This window comes from Barbatula barbatula (genome assembly GCF_947034865.1).
Source record: "Barbatula barbatula genome assembly, chromosome: 21".
Classification (NCBI taxonomy): domain Eukaryota; kingdom Metazoa; phylum Chordata; class Actinopteri; order Cypriniformes; family Nemacheilidae; genus Barbatula; species Barbatula barbatula.
Window position 1 is genome coordinate 16,450,257 of NC_136784.1, and position 25,097 is coordinate 16,475,353.

At 39.1% G+C, this 25,097-nt stretch overlaps 1 protein-coding gene across 1 annotated transcript; it reads right to left on the bottom strand.

The window, feature by feature from the left end:
* Positions 1-9,874: 9,874 nt before the first annotated feature.
* LOC306910763 (cyclin-dependent kinase 5 activator 1) lies at positions 9,875-13,008 on the bottom strand. Its single transcript, XM_079485577.1, has 2 exons — positions 12,566-13,008; positions 9,875-11,887 (listed from the first exon to the last, which is right to left on the bottom strand). Exon 2 carries the CDS (start codon positions 11,763-11,765, stop codon positions 10,812-10,814), a length of 954 nt encoding a protein of 317 aa, XP_079341703.1. The 5' UTR covers positions 11,766-11,887; positions 12,566-13,008; the 3' UTR covers positions 9,875-10,811.
* Between the last annotated feature and the right edge of the window lie 12,089 nt (positions 13,009-25,097).

Consider the following 25,097-nt stretch of genomic DNA (forward strand, 5'->3'; position numbering starts at 1 on the left):
ATTAAAATTTGGTGAAAACATATTTTAGACATGGACATGTCTTTAAACTACCTATTTATTATCTGTACCTTTTGTTTAAAACAGAATTTACTGCTGTAATATAGTTTCAGTGTAGAATTCACCTGCTCTTTCACTGTATATAAGCATTCATTTAGTCATTAAAACAAAACCAAAAATGTTTTTGCAGCTTGATGCCAAAAGTTCAAGCAGGGACTTTTTTCATGAGATATGTGAAGAACTAATGCAATGTTCTTTTCCAAATTCTCAGTGAAATTCAAAAGAACTAATAAATAACTCCTATTTTCTTGACATATTGCAGCATGTATTGTAAACAGCTTACCAACGTGGGTCCTTCTCTTTCAATTCATGTGCCTTCATAATCTTCAGTTAAAATCTGAAAATGCACTTCCGTCCTGTAGTGACTATCCATCTTAAAGGCTGTACGTATGTTAGACGACTTGGGCGGAGCATCGGTTTAGTCCTCCCATTCAACTGTCAGTCTGCTCCCAGTTTCATTTCAAAATGCACGGCTGTTTTTATACATCCAATCGAATCGCAGGGAAAACCATTCCATTTGACTCTGAAATGCTTCAGAATACAGCAGTAAACACGATCGCAACTTCCGGTTCACGGGGAATGCAAAAAACGGACTTGTGTTCTCGTGGAGACCGGTCTTCGAGGTAGCCTCGGAAGAACGAACTTGGGTGGACGCACCGCAGTGACTTCTGGGACTTCAAGCAGGTTCCGTGTACGTGCAAGGCGCCATTCGATGCATCCTTGATATCGAGAACACATCCGGGTACATTCATACGTTCTCTGTTCTTGAGTATTGGAACCGGACTTTGATAGTTTGTGATGACTTTTAGACAGGCCACAAGACCGCTTTTAACTGTGTCCGAAATCTTAGGCAGCTGACTTGTTTCCTCACTGCCTCATGAGGCAATGGCTGTGTCCAAAATCGCCCACTATACCCTCATTCACTATTCCGTATATAAGTTCACCTATATACTCCACTAATATGGCGGGTGAGTAAATTCGGACACTCACTTCACTGAGTGCTGGAAATGCCGCGATTAGATTTTTCCGAAGTAGACCCTGTTCAACCAATCCCATTCCCCACACACGCATAATTGTAGGACATTGAAGAAAGCGAAGGATGCATCTGTGCTGCCTTCCAAAATCGACCTGATGGAGGTATCTCAGGAGACGGGAAGTAAAAAAACATTGGATTCGGACATGCCTTAATGCAGGGTTCCTCAATTAGTTTTCACCAAGGGCCAAATTCTACTAACAATAGCAAGTCAAGGGCCACCGACTATAATTGGATAACTACAATGTTTGTTCTGCTATTATTATTATTATTGTCATTATTATTTTTTTTATTTTTTTTACAGTTGTTTATTTGTTTTAAAAAAAATCACAATATAAATATGTTTTTTATTAGTTCTATTTCCTCAGTTTTGATAAAACAGTAACATTATATTCACAAACTCTCTTCAGCACACGACGAGCTCGGAAACGACGATGTGGCAGACTCGAGCTCTCGCGAATAAAGTTTACCAGCCTCGTGACTGCATCCATCGTCTCTTTCATTTTTCAACACCGATTTATGAAGCTAGTGCTTATCAGGCCTTTTTGATGTCCAACCATTGAGGGAGCCCCGTCAGTAATGACAGAAACAACTTTGCTCAAATCTAATTCATTATTTTTTAAAGAACTCCGTTAGTTCATTAAAAAGTATTTCACCGGTTGTGCGGCCATGCATCGGCAGCAAACAAAGCAGCTCTTCGCGGAAATCCTTCCCATAAAAAAAATCGGACAAACACCGCTGTGCAATGTCGGTTAAGTTCGCGAGACGAGTCAATTGCGAGTGATATGGCTTCTGCTTTCTTTATGTCTTATAACAGATTAGACAGGCACTCACCCGCCAATGGCTCCACTCTTGTTGTTGCTGTGCAATCAGATAATGGAACCTGCTCCGTTACCATTTTCTTTATTTTCGCGTCGTGATTTAGAAGTTTATCCACCATGTCAGTTGCACAGGTTTTAATTAATTCGGCGTCAGTGAACGGTTTTTTGGCCTTTGCCAGGTTCCAAGCCACACGTAAGAATGCTGCGGTTACAGGCTTTCAGAATGTTCCGGATAACTGCATTTGAAATTTCTGCGCAATGCCCCGAAATGCCGTTTCAAGTTATCATTCTTGCAGACCGCCACGGTCTTGTGCATAATAAACACGTTGGCTTTGCATTGTGGTGGTCAGGTAAAATAAAACAAAACTGTTAAGTCCATTCGCTTTTAAATATTCTGTGTCTACCTTTCTCTTTTTTACAATCGCCATGATTTCGCTGTCAACCCTTGTCACTAGCTGTCAATGAACCTGCGCCGTTTGCATTTTCGCGCCAGCATTGTGATTGGCTGATGGAGTACCGCGAGAGCTATGTGAGATCAGAGTGCTTCGTGTGTTTTCGTGCGGTGATGTCATGCCAACCCAAATGAAACTGAATACACTTTTAGTGCATCAAGCGGGCCAAAAAAAATCATTTGCGGGCCGGATGTGGCCCGCGGGCCGCCTATTGAAGAGCCCTGCCTTAATGCCTTCCTACATTGAAATGCTGCCTCCGAAGGCATCATTTAAGAGCTTTTGAACGCAGCCCTAGTGTCAGTCAGGAGATTTTTAATTCTGCAACATAAAAGAAAAGTTGGGCCTACCTTTTGTTTTAGGTCAGTAAAGTGTATTAAAGCCATTCTGTTACTAAGTCAATCATGTTTCTAGGGTAAAACGAGTCACAGGCAAAAATAGCTACTTCTCTGGCAATAACGCCACCACCCACCCATAACCCCACCACACGGCAACAAAGAGAGTTGAATCCATCTTGAAGCTTACATGGGGCCTTTGCAGGGTGACCACCACCCAACAAACCAATTGTGGGACAGGTGATTCGTTTTTGTGGGACAATGTGGGACACCACTGAAAGGTAGCGTGAAACTGGGATATAACAACGGAATGAAACACTTTTTAGCGCGTAAAAATTATTTGCTATTTAGTCCATTCCACCTAAAGCATAATTAAGGCATTGATCAAATATAACCTAAAACCATTTTAATGGCAATTTCAATTTAAGGTTAACTGTCTCTTTAAATTTTGAGCACAGATCAGACGTGGAGTCATCCTTTGTACACTTTGAAGATCTTCTCAAAAAGAGATAATGAAAAAGAGTTTCGTTAACACTTTACATTAAGGTTCCCTTTATAAAGCATTTTTAAATGTCTTCATTAATGATGAATAAGTAATTTACAAATCCATTATAAAGCAGTTATAAATGCATGAATAAAAAGGTGGATTCTAATGGAATACCTGCCACATAGTGAGCCATTTTCAACCAACATGTTATAAATGCTTGATAAATGTATTTATTCATTATTTATTTGATTCAAAAGCAGCTTCATTATTGTCTTGACGTTGTTTGCAAAATAGGCTGTCAGACGGAGACTGTAGGGTGTTATGTTGGTTTTTCTTATTATTGTATCTATTGTATCTATTCATATCTTATGTCACTATTCAAACCATGTTGCTTACCTGATCCGATTCCGAATGTCTCCAGAGTGCCGTCAGATCATGATTTTTTTTCTTGCTTACTGATATACATTCATTAAACTTTTGATCACTTTTTTGTTCTAAACTTGTTTGTTTACGATGTTTTATTAATTATAACATAATAACATGTCAGTTAACATGGCTAAGTATTTGGCAGGAATTTTGTTAGAATCCCTTTTATTTTTGCAGTTATAACTGCTTTACAAGGCCTTTATTAATAAATAAATAATCATTAATGAACACATTTACAAATGCTTTATAAAGGGAACCTCAATATAAAGTGTTACCAGAGTTTCTCTTTTAAAATGTATTATGGTTAAATAATGCATTTCATTATTTTCTAATTATTTTATTTTAATACGCTAAAAACAACTTATAGGCTAAACACAGTTTCAAAACCACAAAGTTTACGATGTTTTAGTGAGTTTTTTTCCGGCAAGTAGACATGGATGGATCGACACCCTGTCTACAAACAGACGTCTCATATGCGTTTCGGCTTAAATGACGTGTTTCTTAATGTGACAACTAAAAACCAAAAGACTGATGAAATGTGGAACATTTTCTCAATATGCGACGCGCGGACAAGGGGTGAACATGCCGGGACGTGTGGTCACCCTAGGCCTTTGAATTTTCTTTGTGATCTAGTCTAGTGCATTCCTCACATTCACAACTTTGAATGTAAACAATGGTAATTCATATAAAAAATTTAAAGGTGTGTAGAACTTCTTTTGCTTATAGGGCTTTCTCGGAGAGCACTACTATTCAATTTCTAAACACATTTAAACACTCTTAATTTTTTTTTTTAAATGTATTGTTAATTAAAAGGTATTTATTGCAAACTGTTTCATATGTGGCTTCCAGCTAAAACAAAGATAAAAACTGTTCATTATTCCATTATATTTCTAGATTTCTGGAGGTTCTCGAGTTCCTGGCAGAGAAAACAGGACCTTCAGGTGGTTCAGTAGTAGCTTGTTCAATCACAGCTGTGGAGATCAACTTTCTGATCATTCACTCCTTATTAAAACTTCCAACAATGGCCTCTTTTTTTCACAGCGACGACTCCTCCAATCAGTCATTTATCTTTGTGACAGCTTGTCCAATCACATGGCTCGCTGAGTGATGGGCTGTGTCTAATTGATAAAAGGACCCTTGTTCTTCTCAATGGACTGACATGGAGCTTCACACCCAGCTGTGGATCTCAACATTACTTCACTTGTACAGTATTGGCCTTTAGCTTCAATGTTTGGTTAACTAATAATTAAGCATTGCATGATTTTCAATCAATCAGAGAGTGGACTACAAACAGACAAACCGAGATGGCAATATAGTGGCTCGACATATCTGATAATATACAAGAGTGTGTAACATGTTATGATGAGTTCAGACTATATGCTATCAGCACATTTTGCACACAATTGGCTTGACGTAGGATGGCGTTGTGATTAATGTATATATGTGATACCCCCATATAGCAACACCCTTCTAACCAACCGCACTCCGACATTGTGGTGCTGACTTGCATGGACAAGCATCAATGTGCTGTTTACAGGTCACATGTAGCAGATTATTTCAGTATGAGCCATTAGAACAAATGTCAACAATTCAGGAGGTCCCTGTCAAGGAAACACTTCGATCTACAGACCAGGCACTTTTCTTTAAATAACCTCACCAAATGCATGTGATTCACCAGCTCTACAGAGACTGAAAAGTAAAGATGTGTAAATTGCACAAATGTACATTATAACGTATCTGTAGTGTTAATCTATAAAATATCAGTCCATATTTTTGGAGTCATAAGCTTTGGAAAGTAAAATCTAAATACTTTAAATTAGTCAATTTTATAAACAAATACAAGTTGTGTTCATGCACATTATGAATTGATTTAATGGATGCTCAGCTTCGAAAAGTACTCCAAGATCTCTATTGAATGATTATGTTTGCCTTATTTCATTGCTTATTTTTCCTAAAATTCTTTATTTGACACCAATTCTGAAAATACAGATTGACAGCACAGAGAGTCACATTTCATCTGCTTATACTGTTAGAAAAGGGGAGAAAATACATATGTGTGGCAGACCTGACAAAGAGACTTTCAGTAAAATAAGTTATTTAATATGTGAATTGTATATTGATTTAACCATTATGCTGGTCCAACATCAACCAAAAAGCCAAACAGCATAAAAATGATTAGAATTTGATTGTAAAAGCAAATTTGATCTTTTGGAACAATTTGCAAAAAAATGATAAGATTAAATTTTTGTACAATATGAAGAAAAACCTAAAATACAGCAGTCATCTAAAGACACCCTTCTGCTCTAAACAGATGTCCACCAGGCAAGCATGTGTCGCCTATTTTAAAAATCCTCAAGGTTTGTTAAAACCCGAAAGATTTATCTGTGGGTGGAGAAGAAGAAAGACCCAATGTGTTTATCTATAGAACATCACACAAAAGATGACACCGACACTCAGTTTGGCAGGAAGATTTGTGTATTGTGTCACAAAGGAAAGATCAACCATCTGTACAAAACCCTTATTCCCTTCTTAAGTTCCACTTCAGTTCTGTTCACATCACTGCTCCATCCTTTTTTAACCGACTTTTGACTGTCAAATCCAAAAACTTGTGCCTCAATTTCACTTAGCGGTGTCCAGATATAAGGCAAGTAAAGCATATGACCAAATTCACCAGGTTGAGCTGTGGAAATTAGTATTTTGTGACCAGCGTGAAGGTAAAAATGTAATCTTGACTGTTTTGTAACCACTATAGATTGTGACCATCATATAACTCAGTATATAAAAATATAAATGAAATATAACTCATATAACGCAGTGATATCAAAGCCATAATATCATTGTTTTATGTACAACCAAGGTTGCCATCTTCTATTAATCTTCTTATCATTTACTTGCTCCAAAAGCACAGATGTGACTGAGAACAAGAAGCTCTTGCAGGATGTGCTTAGATTCAATTCCCCACACATGTAACCATCCTGGGCCGAAGTTGGCCCTGTGAATTGAGGGGGTTTGATTCCCGAACTAGATTTACTGCAGCACACACTGCACAGACTGCTGGGCTGGGCTCTGTATATCATGTGTAACAGTGGTACAATGGCAGTGTGTGTCTTGCACATGGTGAGTAGAGGAAAGCCACAGCTAAAGCTTTCAAAAATAGACAATGAACAAGCTCGACAGGTGCAAGAAATTGTTGCTATGAGTCAGCTTGCAAATACCCCAAGAAATAAACTTAAGCTGTTACACTACATTAAATTGAACAACATTGTTGATGGATTGGAAGAACAATTTTCTCTATTACAAATATTTCTATTGAACCAATTTCATATTTTGCAGATGCTTTTGAAGCTACTTGATCAAAATGTTCTACAGGTTCGCTCTGGATTATTTTTGTTTAGTCTTTTTTCCATTAACACCAATTTTACTATATGAGGATATCCATCTTTTGACATTTCAACCATTTTGGTTTCACATCAGTATCCATTTGTTGTGTTGTAAGGAATACTGTTTCTGTGTCCAAAAGCGTGCACTTGTTTCAATTGAGGCTACTATTTAGACAGATGCCTATGAGCACTGTTTAATAAGCGAAACTACATTAATTCATTCATTTTTAATCATTCATTAAAATTGAATCACTTGCCGGCCTTCCGACATAACTTATTTTTGAATCAACACTCAATGTTCACTCCTACTCAATATTCAATACTTTATTAAATAACCAAACAAACAAAAAAGTCACCGTTAGAAGTCACAGAATTTTTCTTTTTTCAAGTTTTCCAAACGACATCATCACTTTATGTGCTACTTTAAACTGTATGCATGTATACAATATCAAGAGAAAGACTCTGGACTCCCTGTGTCAACAGCGGGATGGAGCAAGACGATTTTAAGAGAGGAAAGGATCTGACACGGATAATGGGGTCCTTCCCAAAAAAATCTGGGGTCTCACCCAGACCCCAACACTTCAACATCTCTGCTTCAGCACTGCTGTTTATGCTGCCAAGGTATGAAGTTTTCGCACTATCAAAGCCTGATTCTCAGATATTTCTGTATTCAGTATAGAGCAAGCTGTTACTGAAACAACCACATCTAAAACAACAATAATGCAAAGAAAAGTCTGAAATTAACATTCTAAAACTGTCATAAGATCGCCCAAATTTGGGATGGGGTCCTTTTCAGTAAAAATAACAATTTAATTTAATTATAATAATGACAATTACAACAAATAAAAGTTCCATTGAACCTCGAACTTACATTTTAAATAAAGAACAATTAAGTGTCAAGTTCACATGTACACCACCACAGTAGATTCCTGAATGATATACATGCAGTTTCAGTCATTTCATATTGACACAAGCAACATATTTACACCACACTGGTTACGCTTCTGTCCCTGCGATAAGAGACCCTACATGGCGTTTTTGTTCTACATATATTTAGCAGCATTGAATACATTGTTAAATCTAGCAGCCGTTCAAAAGTCCATTTAATTTCCACGTCCTGAGTCCAAAAAGAGAGACATGCAGTATGTGCATTATGTCTTTTCTTTTGTTTGCATCGTGTGTCTTTAATTCAGTCGTCTAGAACTCGTCTCATGGTGGTAACTCAGTTGTCCCTTTTTGTTCAAATGTGCCGCTCCATGAAATTATCTACACGGAATATCCATAGGAGTCTCTGCATGTTCGTTTTGTCACATTAGAAATCTCTGTGTACAGCAGTCAAACGGATGTTTGAGGTTTAATAAAACAAAATGTTGGAGTATGCATATTTCCTTCAAAGATGTTTGCTGTTCCATTTCAGTTCCATTGCATTGAATGTCAACAAACAGCAAACAGTAAAACAGTACATTTAACAAACAGAATAAAATGGCTCATGAATTGTGATGAATCAACATTGCCTGAGTACATTAGACTTTTCTGGCTCCTTTTTGAAATCACATCTTCCCTTGCTCCTGCCTTTGTGTTTATTTGTGATTTTTTTTCACATGGGGACTGTGGGTCACAAATGGGATTTAGTAAGTGGTTACCAAGGTGATATTTAGCAATGATGTATTTGCGGGATAGTTTATAATCAGATCAAGGCACAGATATATAGTACGAGAGTCATTTATCACCCTACATCCTAATTTCAGAGCAAGCAAACAACTGACTGAACAACGTAAACAGACGAAATCTAATGCTGCCTTCAAGTCATCTCGGTATCATCGTTTTCACAAAATAAATCCATGTTGAATTTAGCCGTGCGAAGATAATAATCATATTAATTAATTAATATTAATAATTTAAAATATGAATACTATTTCATTTGTATGCAGTCTTGCTTTAGTTACTCTCTTTAGCATCAACACTACATTTTGCCTCATCATTTGTGGCAGTGCAATATAAAATATATAACTGCCTAATGTTTATATTTTATTCGCACCATGAACACATAAATACAAATTCCCAACTCCTAAAGTGGGAACTTCCCACCAGGAGTAGGCCTACTTGAAGGCAGAAATAACCCAGAGCTTCAGCACACATTGGGAAGAAACAATGGGCAGACAGTTCCAGCAGAGGGGCGTGGAGGCGAGCCAGACACGAGAGTCTAAGCGCAAGCGGTCCTAGCTGGAAACACTGCGTGTCTCTCCCTGACCCCACTGCAGCAGATCATTCCACACTGAACAAGCCTATCGCGAAGGCTGTGCACCCTAGCTATGGAACAACAGCCCTCTTTGCTCTCACTACAGAATATAAACGGACGATTAGTGATGTGTTTGTGACAGAAGCGAGGATGGGAGGCTCACAAAGGATATTTACATTTAATAATATGCCAATCAGCCCAAATCTTTGTCAATGACTAGAAGTCTGGGTGAAATAAATACAACCAGCTAAATAGATATTGAGATCTATTACGGCCCAAAATCATCATCCCAACTCGGAAAAGTCCAATTTACACCAACATAACTGATTATAACCAGGAGACCATCCTACATTCTTTTAACTAACAAACACTATGTCCAAATACAGTAAGACCTGTGTTTGCTGCCAGTTTCAGGAAGATGATCGCGTTCTAAATGGCATTTCATTATTGTGACCTTTTCGGCTCACTCTACCCTATTGCCGGCTCATGAGCGGATTATACTTTCTATGTGCCTGGGCATTTGCGCATGCGTATCGTTGTGTTCATTATAATAAGATTGAAAATCTATGAGCAGTGATTCGAGTAAGCACGTGTGCTTATTCTTTATAGCAGGGGTTGGTGAAGTGATAAAAGCCGACATCTGTGAGGGAGGTTCAAAGGTTGTATTCAAGTGTCTTTGCACAAGTGCCAATACAGGGTATACTGTATATGTTTTTTCATATGCATTTTACAATGATTGACCCAAGTGGAGAAAAAGTGTTTTGAAGTTGATCTTCCTTTTCCAAGTTTGGTAAAGTTTGGAAGATAAACGCTGACAAGGCTGACAATCATCACTTTCTGGCTTCATTAATGCTTTGTCCATTTAAAAAAAGGCAACAGGCAAAATGCTGGTAAAATATAAAAAAAATTTGTTGTTCTTTGTCATAATTCTCACTAATGATTTAAGAAACTAAACAGGGAGGATTTTGTCCTGACTTTAAAACAGAATGGTATTTCTTCTAACCCCGAAAATAATGATGGACAGTAACTTCACAAGTTTCCTCCACTGAAAGAGACATGCAGATACATTTGTGACCTAACAACACTAAAACTGGGATTCCAGTTCATATCATTTAGATTTAAATGGCATGGGATTTACATTTTAACCTTACACACATTGATGGTAAAAAACAAAACACTAGGGAGAGAAACATAAAGGATTGGGCCTTTCCGGCATGGATTAGCCACATGACCTAAAGACTCGTGACCAAAGAGAGGCACTGTGTGTACGTGTGTGTGTGTACGTGTGTGACACTAATCTGTTAATCTTGTTAATGCAATTGCAGCTTGTGCCCCAATGTCCAGCACATTAAATAAAGGAAGGGCAACGGAATAACTAACAGCTGTGAACCTTGTCCATCACATACTCCCACATCATTAACTCCATTTAACATCCTCCTCTCTATTGGTTTTCTTTCAGAATGTTCAGCAAAACGGAGACTTATACAATGTGACATAAGGAACCAGAAATATGGAATGATGGTGACAACAGCGGTTGCTGGAGACTACATTACATTAGCAGAGACAATCTGCCGCGTCCTCTTTTCACCGATCCAAAACTCGAGCATAGTTCTGCAGTCCGCATCCTCCTTCGCTCTTCAGATCAGCAAAGACCTGCGTAAAGAAATGTGGGTCTGCGTTGATGCGCAGCATCTTCGAGCTGGTGATGTCAATAATGGCCAGACAACGGTCCCAGAATGCCTCTTTAGTGGCCTCCACGAGGAAGGGCTTGAGGGGATAAGAGATCTCGTTTCCCATGTAGGAGTAGGAGAGGTAGAGGCAGGTCAGCAGAATCGCTTGGAGATCATGCTCAGAAGCGACCAGGTCACCGTCCACCACGTCACGGCACAGCATGTACACAAAAACCACATTAGCCGGCGTAACGAATGCCTGGTCCTGCCAGCCTTGCAGCAAGAGCGAACGGTCCACAGCCCGCAACCACAGAACCGGATCCGCAGGGGACAGTTGCTTAAGCCGATAGCAGCGACCACAAAGAAACTCACCCAGGCAACGAAGAAGCTCGCTGGTGGAGGCCTGGACGACCACACGCCTGGGTGAAGATGTGCACACAGGTGGAATCTTCTTTACCGAGGAAATCTGCTGTGGTTTTCCATACCCAATGCCCATGCCTAAGCCCAGACCTGCTGGACCTTCATAGCTGGAGAGGTTGGCCCAGGAGAGTGACTTCTTCACATTCTCCTGGTTGCGGTGCAAGACCGGGTCCTTTTGGTAGATGTTATTGTTGTTTAGAGGAGCCCCAACAGCCCCCTGCCCTCCAGGGTAGCATTTTTTGGACTCGCCCCGCTTCTTTGTGGAGGCTACCAGCCGCTTCCAGGTGAGAGCAGGGAGGAAGATGGAATGGCCACGTTTGAGACTGCGGTCCCTCTGAGTGTTCAGAGAGCGACTGCTCAGGCTCGGGTAATGGCTTAGGGAACCGGGCCGATCGTCATAATAACTAGGTTTCCTAGGACCCGGAGAGAGGGACAGTACAGTACCCATGAGTCCAGTGAGCCGACTGTGTGAGATTATAAATCTTTTATATAAAGTGCTGATTTGCTTGTGCTTTACTGCTCCAAAGCCGAAAGGTCAAAACTGGGATGGTGAAGAGCACAGATGAACACCTGAGAAAACAAATGCAGACTTTAAATTCTAAATGAATACATGTAAACGTTTATAAAATGGATGCTATATTTTTGTAAACATACTAGGCATGTGCATGTGTTACATGTCACATGAGCGTCATTACCATTTTACAGGCATTTGGCATTCAACCATAGTAAAAAATGTGCATTGTATCAATTTTTGTTCTCTTGAACACAACACAAGATATTTTGACGAAAGCAAATCCCTTTCCTACTGTGGTTGTCAACGATACCCCAGAAATGTCAGTTGCTAACATTTTCCAAATATCTTCAACCGATCAAAGAAATGAATACAGCTTTGGAACAACTAAAGGGTGAGTTATTCATGACAGAATTTTCATTTTTGGGTGGAGTGTCCCTTTAATACCAGTCTCGTGAGAGGACAGAATGTGACACACTTAACTAAAGAGTCATTTAAACATATTTATGAATATGAACTTTACGTATTGACTTAGTTATTATTTTGTAGAGCTGCTTGTACTTGCTTATCTTTAGAGCCATTTACAATTTATAATAACATCATTAGCCTGTTGTCATACAGTTATTGTGGCAAAATTGTGTTATTATTATTATTATTAGAGTTTGAGTAGACTGTGTTAATAATTACAGCATTGAGGTAATCGTGGTTTATTTCTATAATGGATGTGGGATGTTTACCTGTTTGTCCGACATCTGTAAACCACAGACTGTGTCCCAGCACATCGTCTGGCACCGAAACGCGCAACACATGCTTATTGTAAAAATGGCAACATAATGTCAAAAAAATCCATCATTTCGGAAACGTCCCATCAAAACAAAGCAAAGTATCCGCTCGAGTTTATAAACAAGTCCCAAAAAGTAATTGATGTCGCTCCAATACGTCCATAGAAGCGCAGCTCGTAATGCATGCTCACCTGAACGAACGTTAACTTACAAGACCACATCAAACTTTCATCTCAATGCTGTTCCACCTCTTTATGCTCTTATAGACAAGCAGGTTATAAAGTCTTGTTTTGCTAGTTATGCATAATCCACTAATGTGTGTATGAAAAAGGCATTTATGCATTTACACAAATGCCTCCAGCCCTGAGAGTAGGAGTGCTGTGGTCCTCCGGTGCTCTGCTCGAAATGCAGACGTTGCGCTGCTCTAAACTCTTCTTAGCGAGACTCCTCCTCGCGGCGCGCATAACATGTGACCCCCATAGCATATTATCATCCGACATTCAGATGACCACACGACACATTGCAAGTCCTTTATGTACGATCGACAACTATTTCTGCAATCACTTTTTTTATTTCATTTTGCACAGGTGCCTTATTATAGCCACAAGTGTAGTTCATCACATATGTTCCTATAACAGGAAATGGAAATTCTGTCATCTTTTATTCACCCTCGAGTTGTTCCAAATCTGTTCAAATGAATTCTTCTGATGAACACAGAGAAAGATATTCACAGATAGGAAGATTTTCATAGAACATACCTACTGTCAAATATTTTCATAGTCCATGCCCACTGTATAAATATTTTCCTAAGATTGTATTCTGTATTTATTGTATATCCCGCACATGCTACTTGCACTTCTGGTTAGACCTAAACTACATTTCGTTACACTGTACTTGTATATTTGGAATGACAATAAAGTTGAATCTAATCTAATCTAAGATTGTGAATAATCCAGACAGATGCCCCCGTTGACTACCATATAAAAATACAATGGTAGTCAAAAGTGCCAAAACTGTTTGCTGTCCTACACATTCTTCAAAATGTCTTCTTTTGTGTTCAACAGAACAAAAAATGATAAAGTCTGTATACAACGGGAGGTAAGATCTGATGGTTATAAGCTTTCTTTAAAGAATCGTTCTCCGTGTTCATCAGAACAAAGACATTTATTCAGATTTGGAACAAATTGAAGGTGAGTAAATGATGACAGAGTTTTCATTTTTGGGTGAAGTGTCCCTTTAACTAGGCTGCTACTTTTGCCTGGAATTTGATTATGTATTTATTTGATCTGTATTTTAGCCTTCATTTACATTCATGCATTTGGCAGACGCTTTTATCCAAAACGACTTTCGGTGCATTGTACTGTACATTTGTTTCTGACCATGTGCAATCCCACGGGATCAAACCCATGACGTTGGCATGGCTAGCGACATGCCGTAACCACTGAGCCACAGGAAGCCTTCACACTATAGTCATGGCTAAATGTTTTACATTAACATTCCGTAGGATCTCCATGTAAACAACAAACACTTGTTATTTCATAACAGAAAAATGAAGGTGACTTGTGTAGTCAAAACTGCTCACGTCCTTTAGTTAAATAGGCACAAAGAGAAGCTGTCATTTTTTAGCATGGTGGATCCATGACAACTGAGGCAAACAGGTGCATGGTATGGGTGATGTATTTGTCAGAAACGTACACTGACAGCTGGGAGAGCAACACATGGCATCAAATGTGTTTCCTCTGTGATTAATGTGTTACACACTTAGTATAAAATGTGCCCTGTCTATATTAGTAATGAGAAAGAAGTCTCTTTATTACTCCCTCTCGTTGTCACATATCTGCTTGAAATGCACATTGCATATAATTGACAGAACAACACAGTAATGTGTGTGTATGTGTGTACGTTTCTATCCATTGTGGGCTACACTGTGAAAAAATCATGTATTTGTAAAGTGCCCACAAAAACGTATTTTACATTTTCTATATCACTTTTTAAATTTAAGCATCTGTTAAAAGACAAATCTAAAGAAAAAAATAAGAATGTCTAACACCCTTACATTCTGTAAAACCTTAGCCTACTACTTTTCTTTTTCCTAAGAAAATGGGAAAAAGGAAATCACAGAAACATGCATTAAACATGCAGCAATCTTCCAAGAAGAACTCATACCCAGACTCACGAAGTAAAGACATTAAATGGCGTGGAGCAGATTCACCCCAAAATTAAAATGCTGTTGTTATTTAGCCATTTTATTGGTGTGGGGTCAACTAAAAAAACAATCTCATTAAGCTCAGGCATCGTCATCGGCTCAGCTGCTGCAAGTAGGCTACTGTATACACCACATAACTACGGGGCATCTTAAGTCAAGTCAAGTCAAGTCAGCTTTATATATATGTGGCTTTTCACAATTTTCATGGTTACAAAGCAGCTGTACAAGAAAACATTGACTTTAAGCAAAACATATAAGGTTATGCAAGTCAAAACAAAGGTCCAATATCAGACAGACTATGAATTACCATACGCAGAGTAATTTAAATAAAACTATAAAACTCTTAAAAATCAGGCAGTCGGTGCCATGCATAATATCACAGTTTAGCGTGATATTGTATGTGGTTGTGGATTGTATTATGGGGTTATATGGGGCCCTCTAGCGGTACAAATAGGTCGATTCCAAGGCATACTGAGAAATCTCCTCTCGCGGAGGAAAACCGTAGCCTACTCCATGATGTGTTTTAAGAAAAGAGCTATTTGTTTATTTATTAATGACATTGCTTAGAACTAATTGATATTAAATTTATTTTAACCAATTGATCTTATTTTCTTGATTCACTCCGCATTTAGCAATAGGATACAGCCTAATATGAAGGAAATGATCATCCCGATGATCATTCGCCTATATTTGTTTAATTTTCCTGCTTTGCTTTCCACTGGATTTTATTCCACTGGAATGTGACATTGGTCGGTAAACACCACAGAAATAAATTGATGCCCAATGTACGATGATTACATAAATGGCCACCAGATGGCACCACACTTTCACTTTTATACTTGTTTTATGTGTTCCCCGTGTGCTGTAAATGTACGGATAGTTATTAAATCAAACCAGTTAACCAGCGGTTGGTGACTCCTATAATCTGTGCTTTTTTTACTTAAGTGAAGAGAATGACTAAGACTAGGGATGCCGACTTTGCCACTACGAACTACAGGACATAATTTGACCAGCAGTGCTAATTAGCATATAAATGACGTCATTGCGTCGTGTTTGCGTTTACTCTCTAACGGTTACATACAGTACTGAACAGTGTTTTAGGCAGCACAAATAAATGCGCAATAAAGTTGTTCTAAGTTTCGGTTTTCAGACATAAATGTATAAAATAGCAACAAACTGTTTGCATATGTAGCCTACATACAAACTACATTCATGCTGCTATGCGCTTTTCTGTCAACAGTTTGTTAACACCGCAACACTTTGCGTGCGCATCTCTGTCCGTGAATAGGCTTGTTTGAGATGTGCAAAATCTGCGCAGAACCGATCACCGGTGATCACCGCGAGCTGCATGCCGGTTAGAAAAGTGTCCGAGCCACGTCCGCCTTGCTCGGATGTCATGCTGACGTGTGCCAAAAAACTCTCGCGACGGCGAGGCGGCTGTGTCGGATTGAGCAGTCGAGCGCAGTTGCTCTCCTCAGACTGCGCTATTCAAAAGCATGATGGGAAACGACTGACTGACGACACAGCTTCATGCTCATTGGCTGAGAATGTCAACTGATACATTTTCTCTTCATTCTAAGAATTAGATTACGCATCTATTTATTTATATTTACATGCAAACTAAACAAAAACAAAACACGCCTATTGAGGTTAAGAATTAGGACATGTTTTTATTTTATATTTCTCTTCATTCGAATTATTCCTTGTTGTAATTTTCTCTTTATTCTATTGTATGTTTGTGTGAATTAATAAATCAATCCATTAAAAATATACATGCACACATACATATCTAAATGGACTGTTTAGTCATTATGCCTCATCTTTGTGTGGTTTCATCTGAAAAGTGTCTGGGTCTTCAAAAGAAATTCTGAAGAATGTTTGCTACAATACAGCTTTGACTTGCATGGTATGGAAAAATACTATGGACGTGAAATGGTGAGAAACCTGCTTGTTATTAAATATGATAAACATTTGTTATGACCTCTGTCTCTCAAAAGCAACTTGCTTTTTACTTAATTTACCATTTGTTTATACAATCCTTGAAAATGTCTTACATGTTGTTGTGTAAGCTGTTTATTTGGACATTATTTGGCAGTACATTCTGTGATTATTATTGTAACCATCTTCATGTAAAAACAGTGTTAATTCGATTACATCCACTTCGTCTGCGATAAAAAACGCGAATGCGATCTCCAAGCGACAAAACAGCGAGATTCAAGAAGTGTCCGACTTCAAAGGTTTGTTTTGACTCGGCCCCTTACTGCAGCCGCCTACTCTCGCCTACATTCAGGCGAGGCAAGGCGCATCTCAAACAAGCCTAGTGTGTGCGCGCTTGCTTGCGTGGGAGTGGGAGTGTGTGTGACGCGGAGGTCTGAGGAAGCGTGTGAGTGACACATGCAGACCGATGTTGATCACATCATCTTTCCCTTTTTCTGTGATTTTGCAAAGTTTTCACACTGGTCCCTTGTGATGTGTTGTTGGAATAAGAGGTTTACACAGAATCCAGTACTTTTTGTAACTCTGGTTCAGGATGGCTGTACAAGATAAACTTATTTAAGTAGTTCATTCAATTTGATTTATACAGCGCTTTAAACAATGTGCATTGTTCCAAAGCAGCTTTACATGGGAAAATAGAAACCTTGAAACACAAAAGAAGGTAAAACACTACATGGTGTTTTATGTAATAAGTTCAATTATTCTAGTAAATAATAGGCCTATCTAATGTCAGCAGTCTCCCAGTAGTTTATTTAGCATATTTAGCATTTAAGTAAATGCTTTGCTAAAAAGATGTGTCTTTAATCTAGATTTAAATTGGGCGAGTGTGTCTGATCTTTATAAGTGATTTAAAGAACTTTAAAGTCAATATGATACTTAATGGGTAGCCAATGAAGGGTTGATAACATTGGGGTTATGTGATCGTATTTTCTGACAGTTACAGCCAGGCTGGATTTGTGAATTCAATAGTGTTTAAATCATCTTAAGACTGTCATTGAATGTGTCTACGTTAAAGTAAACATTTCTAGTGCATCAGGATTCGAACAGTGAACACTTGAGAAACTCAAAAGAAAACTTTAAGAAGAATTTAAAAAGAAAGTGGTTCTTCACAGCATCACGCATATTTTTTTATACCTGCTAAAACTGTGTTGTTACGTGTTTATGGGAAACATAAGATGTAAAAATTGAGTGTGACTTAAGCTCTGGGTTTTCTGTCACATGCATAGTGTAACCTTAGGTGGCTACAGAAGTATATACGGAGCAGACTCTACATACAGCAAGGAACAGCACAAGGTTTGGTGAAGTTTTACATATTTTTATCTCATACGGACAGTTCTGGCACTTAAATCTGTTTTAAGCCCCAATGAAATCAAAAGTAAAGTTTTTTCCATTTATTTAAAATAAGTTTGCCTTAAGGACGTTGTATAAACTGATATGCTCCTACGTGCTAATAAAATTGCCATCAAGAAGATATAAGCGTTCAAAACTGACAGACTGGCACGTTTGTTAAAAAAAATCTAGAAATTCCATGACATCACGCTACCTCAGCCTCTCGGCAAAGTACTCGTCCAATCAAATCCACTTTAGAATCCGAAGAGTCCATTCACTATGAGAGCTGCAGAAGCGGCACCTCAAATCAGCAACTTGTTACATTTATTATGTCCTACATGGTGAATGATGCAGAATGCATTAGATGGGAAATAGGTCATACGGGCGGTTGCATGTGAGTCTCCTCCGGTTCAGAGACACCATAGCATGCGATATGATACAGATCATACGCGCAAATCCACTGAGAAAACAAAACGTACCTGACCCGTTTCAAGTCTACACAGAATGTTGTATGTCAAGGCCCTATGGAAGAGATCGGAGATCGCTGCCTTGATGAGTAAAGGAGGAGAGAAACGCTAGTGTCACTCACCAACGTAACATAACAAGTTTCAAATGACACATCACTGGGCATCCTAATGTTTTCAGTAGACTTTACACCACTGTGGATATGCAGCTATGTCAGGGTGACTGTACCATAAACTAAACGCAGTGGGCTGGGGCCGGTTAGCTTTTGCGACACCAGGGTCAGCAGACTCATGTTTAGGATGATATATAATCCACAAATGAATTTACTTACCCAATTTTAATAATTGGGGAATGGATTTAAATGTGTTAAAATGATTATATATTTTTGTCATTAATAATTTGTGATATTACCCAGATTATCAATGACAGTTTTTATGTTTTGTGATTGTTGTTCAGAAGTCTCTTGTTTGGCCTTAGCCAGAAAACTGTTCACTGCTCTTCAGAAAAAAAGTCCCGCCTGTCTGAAATGTGTGTGTGCATGTGCTTGTTCATGTTTGCTTGAGAGAGGATTAAAGTTGTTTTAACAGCCAGACTTCACCTGTGTGCTATCTATAGAGCATTAGATAATGACCTGACATTAGAGGTATGAACAAAACCCTTCTGTTCACATCTTTAACCCAGCCTGCCCTCTTTATTTCATTATATCAAGATCTACACAAGTACCAACACAACAACTCAAGCAGTATTCATGCCAAACACACACTACAAGTCAAACATTTTTGTTACTCTCCAAAGTCTTTCCGCTGTGTGACACCAGCAATTTAAACACTATTATAAAGTGGTATTATATTCATTTAATAATATATTTTATATTATTTTCAAATTATATTCATAGCTCTTACACATAACACTACATAATAAATAAAAAGCTACGACAAATGCACATTGTATCTCTTTTTAAACATTTACATTTAGTCATTTAGCAGATCCTTTTATCCAACGTGACCTACAAATGAGGTGCACAATGGAAGCAGTTGGAACAACATAAGGACAACAAAAAGCATAAGTGCAATAAAACTGATGTCATATAGCCTACAGTATACAGTATACAGATCACCCTATTATTATTATTTTTGATAGAAAGGGAAGAAAAGAGATAGAACCCAGAACTGATCGATCAGCTGCTGACAGAAGATTCTTAAAGATGGCCACGGAATCTGCTGGTCCCGAGCAGTGGGCAGATCATTCCACAAATTTGGAACCGAACCAGAGAAGATACGTGAGATTGATTTTTTTACCTTTTTGGGATGGCACCACAAGACGTCCTTCGTTTGCAGAGTGTATGGATCTGGCGGGTACATATGTCTGCATCAACGAATGAAAATAGGGAGGTGCCGAACCAGTTGTGGTCTGGTAAACCAGGGGCAGAGCCTTGAATTTGATGCGAGCTGCTATAGGGTGCCAATGTAACTTAATGAAGAGAGGAGTGATGTGTGCTCTCTTCGGTTCATTGAAGACCACTCTTGCCACTGCATTCTGGATCATCTGTAGCAATTTGGTTGTGCATGCTGGAAGTCCAGCCAGTAGCGCATTGCAATAGTCCAGTCTGGACAGAACAAGAGTCTAAATTTCCTAATATTGTAGAGGATGAATCTACAGGACCGATTGGTGCTGGCAACCTGATTCGTGAAGTTTAGCTGATCATTGATGACCATTCCCAGGTTTCTGGAAGATGTGATTGATGGTTGATGAGCCCAGTTAAATGGAGAACTTGTGATGAATCTTTGGATCGGCCGGGATTACAATCTGTTTTTGCAAGGTTCAGCTGCAGGTGATTGTCCTTAGTCCAGAGAGAAATGCCAGTCAGGCATGCCGAAATGCGTGCAGAAACAGTCGGATCGTCAGGCTAAAATGACAGGTGGAGTTGTGTATCATTCTCTTAGCAGTGAAAGCCATGTTTATGCCCTATATTTATTTTGGGACCTCTCCAGGACACTCTAAATGACCTGAGAGGTAGGACCTGAACCATTGTCTCACCATATCAGAGACACCCACAGCCTTGAGGGTGTCCAGGAGCATGGGGTGGTTAACAGTGTCCAAGGCAACAGAGTGATCTAGTAGAATAAGTACAGATGAGTTAGAGGCAGCTCTTGCCAGTCCAAGGCGTTCAATGACCGAGAGCAGGCAGTCTCGGTGGAATGACCGCTCTTGAAACCAGACTGGTGGCTGTCGAGGAGGTTGTTCTGCGTGAGAAAGGCAGAGAGCTGGTTACATACAACACGCTCAAAAGTTTTGGCAATGAAGGGGGAGGAGAGATACCAGTCTGTAGTTATCTAACAGTGCAGTATTAAGATTGGGTTTCTTCAGAAGCGGGGTAATACGGGCCTCTTTGAAGACTCCGGCAAATGTACCAGTGGTGAGAGACGAGTTGATAATGTGGGTCAGAATGGGAAGAATGGCCTAGAGGACAGGAGTGGAGGTATTCGAGTGGGTAGAAGAATTTATCTTGGAAATGTCACCTTCAGACAGGAGAGAGAAAGAGGGGAGCAAGCATGTGTCAGGGGTTGGCCGTGTTCCAGAGGAAATGATCCGAAGTGTGCAGCTGGGTGACCTGGGAGTGATGAGTGGAGAAGTATCGTAGATAACATCTTGTTAATTAGCAGACTTATGAGTTGCTAAAGTGGGAACTTGCTTGAGGTCAAACGACACAGTCAGGTTGTTGAAGTCAGAAGCCTGTGGTTTTCCAAGGTGGATTTTGAAGCTCCAAGTACCACCAGAGTTCCATCCTAGAGAACCAAGAGAAATATCAAAGCTGACCTTGTGGACTACAACATGAGTTTTAACAGGGTTGACCAGGGTTCTCAAGTCTCACGCATTGGCCGTGAGACACACGAAATTCAACCAGTTCACACGCTCACACGCCACACCGTGTATTTCTCATGCCGAAAAGGTAATGCCAACCAAGTTGTCCTGCAAGCTTTATATATATAACGTTGTATACGAGGCGCAGGCACACAAAGTGAAGTTTCCTGCCGCCAGCACGTGTCTCGGCCAGATTGCGTTCGTTACTAGGCAACATAGATGCGCGAACACACGGAAGTTGACGGAACATTCTCGGCCACCGTACGTGCGTTACTAGGTAACCGGCAATATCGCGCGAACACACGTCGTGATGGAGAAGGTAAGTTGGAAGAAAGCTTGTCTAACATTTTAGGCTAGAACATTTAATATATAGCCCATCGTATACATATTGATGCAGTCAAAACATTATCTATTATCTATGACTAAGGGAAATGTTAAAGGATATTGGAAGAAATGAAGATGTATTTCTTCATTTTATTTAAAATTATATACTGTATTAATAGTCTTTCTAGTTACATTAATAATTATATTATTATTATCAAGTCATCAAAATCTGCTACAAACACTTACAACAGTGTGTACTCTTGTGTACACACACACACACACACACTCCTTAATACTCTCAATATATGTCAATTTGTTCACAATGTCCCACCACACTAGACAAATTCAAAATGGAAAAAGATTAGATTTTCCAAACTGTTTGGACCAACTTGATATATTTTTGTAATTTTTGTTTATTTGCAATGAAATATAACATTACAGAGTAAATTTGATGTGATGAATTGTTCTGTCATTTATCAGATTTACCAATTGTTATAATTTCAATTTGTGCTGGTTAATTATGAACAATGGGTAAAATTGGGGGGCAGGGCTCCATTAAGGCTCCTCCCCTAACTGCATGTGATCTCACTCCAAGCTTCTGATAAAACTTGAGAACCCTTGGGTTGATGACAGTAACAGCATGTGACTCGAAGGAGATGTTGTCACATGAGGTTGCGTGAGGGTCATTAGGGATAAATAGACCAGTTCCTCCACCCCTCCCTGAGATGCGTGGGCTGTGGGAGAATGTGTAGTTATTGGAGAGGGCAGCCGGTGTGTCACTGTCCTCTAGCTTGGTCCAGGTTTCAGTAAGTGCAAAAAGAGAATGTTTAGGAATAGCTGTGATGAAATCTGCTTTGTTTACAGCAGATTGGCAGTTCCATAAACCATTTGGAAATGTAATTGAGGTAGTTGTGGATGCTAATGTATGAAGTATGCTGAGTGTGAGTATGAAGTGAAGTATGAAGTGAATACTGCACAAGATGGTTTCACTTTTGTGACCCCCCTCCCCCCAACTTAACTTCCGGTACACATTTACAAACAATGAAGTGCCTGTAGATTATTTCTGATTACAATCAAAAGAAACTGAGAAGAACCGTTACTTGGTTTAACTTGTCTATTGTACCATTAGGCTTGTTTAAATGCGAGCAAACTGCAGGACCCATTCCAAAAATTTTTATTTAATTAAATGACATGTTCTCATACAAATTCAACAAATCGTTTATTGAATACAAGTATTATACAATAAAAAAATGAAATAAATTAATATGAACATAAATTAAATTAAATATAACGAGTTCAATGATTAGAAACTAGACGAACACAGACCAGAAGTTAACTGGGGGTCAGGTGCATGAGCGTCTAAAGAAACGGTCTATACTGTCACAATTTTCACATAGCTAAAGTAAGTCTTCAAGGCAAGGTCCACAACACACAGAAATATCTGTTCGTATTTCTTTTCATCTCAATAATGGTCACTCGTGGTCTCCCTAAATCAGCTAAATGCAATGCCTGTGAACACTTTGAAGCTGAAGTAAAATGACACTAGATGATTGCTACTGCTAGATGATGTAGATATCTACCAGAATAGGCCAACTGGACCAAGCTAACTAGCTAAACCCTGAGCGAGCTATCACCCAGCTATGTACCAGCAAGCACGCAGAGTCACTAGACAACCATATTAATAATGAACCAGGATTTTCTAACATATCAAGCTTGTTCTCTTTGTGAAAAGTTAGAGCTGAGGTTGTTCAACAAACAAACACACACATAAAAACCACCACTGAGATCACTTCCCAGTTCAACTTCCCAGAGTGTATTTAGCTCTGTATTTGTGAGTTTGGGGTGGTTGCAAGCGTGTACTGGGTTGTTTCGTTTCTATTCTGATACTTATGGATCAGGTTCCTTATTCAATGAAAATTGTTTATTCATCTGGTCATCCATCTAGCACGGGTTCCCAAGAGTGTAAGAATAATGAATTAAAAGCACATCACTATTTTTCACTATTTTTTACCACAACTGGTGCAAGACAAATCATGCATCAAAGATTAAATATGTGGGGTTTATTCAAATTACTAACATTAAATTAGATATAATGGAGCTTGGATCCACAACATCTATAAATGATCATCGCGTTCTGGTTTCAGTGTTCACAAGCGTCATAATAAACAGGATGAAATCCTCTCTACATTGCCATCACCTTTTCGCTGATATTGCAAAACCCACATGAACTGATGTCTCCCAATGTCTTCATGGTATTCAGCCTTCAAAGCCCTGCTTTTGGAACATCGTAAGCAAAGAGCAAACCTGCAAAACACACTATGACCTCACAAAACACACGCAATCATTCTGCAGCTGGAGAGTAGCACTGCTCCTCTCCTCTGACTGAAATAGCAGCTCCTCACGCCCGTGGGGTGTAAGGGGGCGGTTAGGTAACAGAAAATCAGAGAGAGCTCGGCCCTCCCGTAGAGCTCTCATTGTCCATGCATGTTAAAGCTGACATTATCTAAAGATAAGAGCCCGTGGCCCTGCCTGGGCCAACAGAGTTGCCGGCTCAGAGCTAACTGTTGCTTTTTCATTGCAGGGGGGACCTTTTTTTCAGGTCCATCTTTCTTGGTTCTTCTAAACAGCTATAAGATAAAGGTAGAGACTCCAGCGTAATGAAAAAAATTGCCTTGAGTGTCTTATAATATCGATAATGTCTCACACTGAGCTCAGATGTGATAATACATCAAATTCTGCAGGTAAAAGATTTCAATAGAAGTCAATTGTTTATCATTATAAATCGTTTAAAATAGAACCACGCTGTGCACAGGAACGCAAAGATATTAGACATTTCGTTGAAATGCCTGGGCTAACTTAAAATGTTGCACGTTATATCATTAAGGAATGCATTCCCTTCTGGGTTTACTATTCCACTTATTGCATTTTTTTGTTTTTATATTCGCTGAACAAAATAAGGACACATGGTTAAACAGAACTATGAACTCAATAAACAGGAGCAATAATATTCTGTTGGTCATCTAAAGTACCCGCGCCAGAATCTGACCATGAAATATTATGACGTATTATGTTTCATGCATTGTGCTTGCAAATAACCCCTCGATATCTGCACAAGATTGCATTGCATATATTTTGCATGTGCACCTGTTTTATTATCAGGCCGAAATTGCTGGGTGAAATTTGAGTGCGTGTGCAGACTGTACATCTGCAGATGACTGACTCAGCATGCAGCTTTCATGTCTGTACTGCAAGGCTAATGAGTGAAGGCTTTGACTTCCTTTTAATCTGCTTAAGTAAAGCATGGCC

Bases quoted from the DNA above. Each gene is read 5' to 3' on its own strand.
- LOC306910763 (XM_079485577.1), bottom strand. From the start codon at position 11,765: ATGGGTACTGTACTGTCCCTCTCTCCGGGTCCTAGGAAACCTAGTTAT.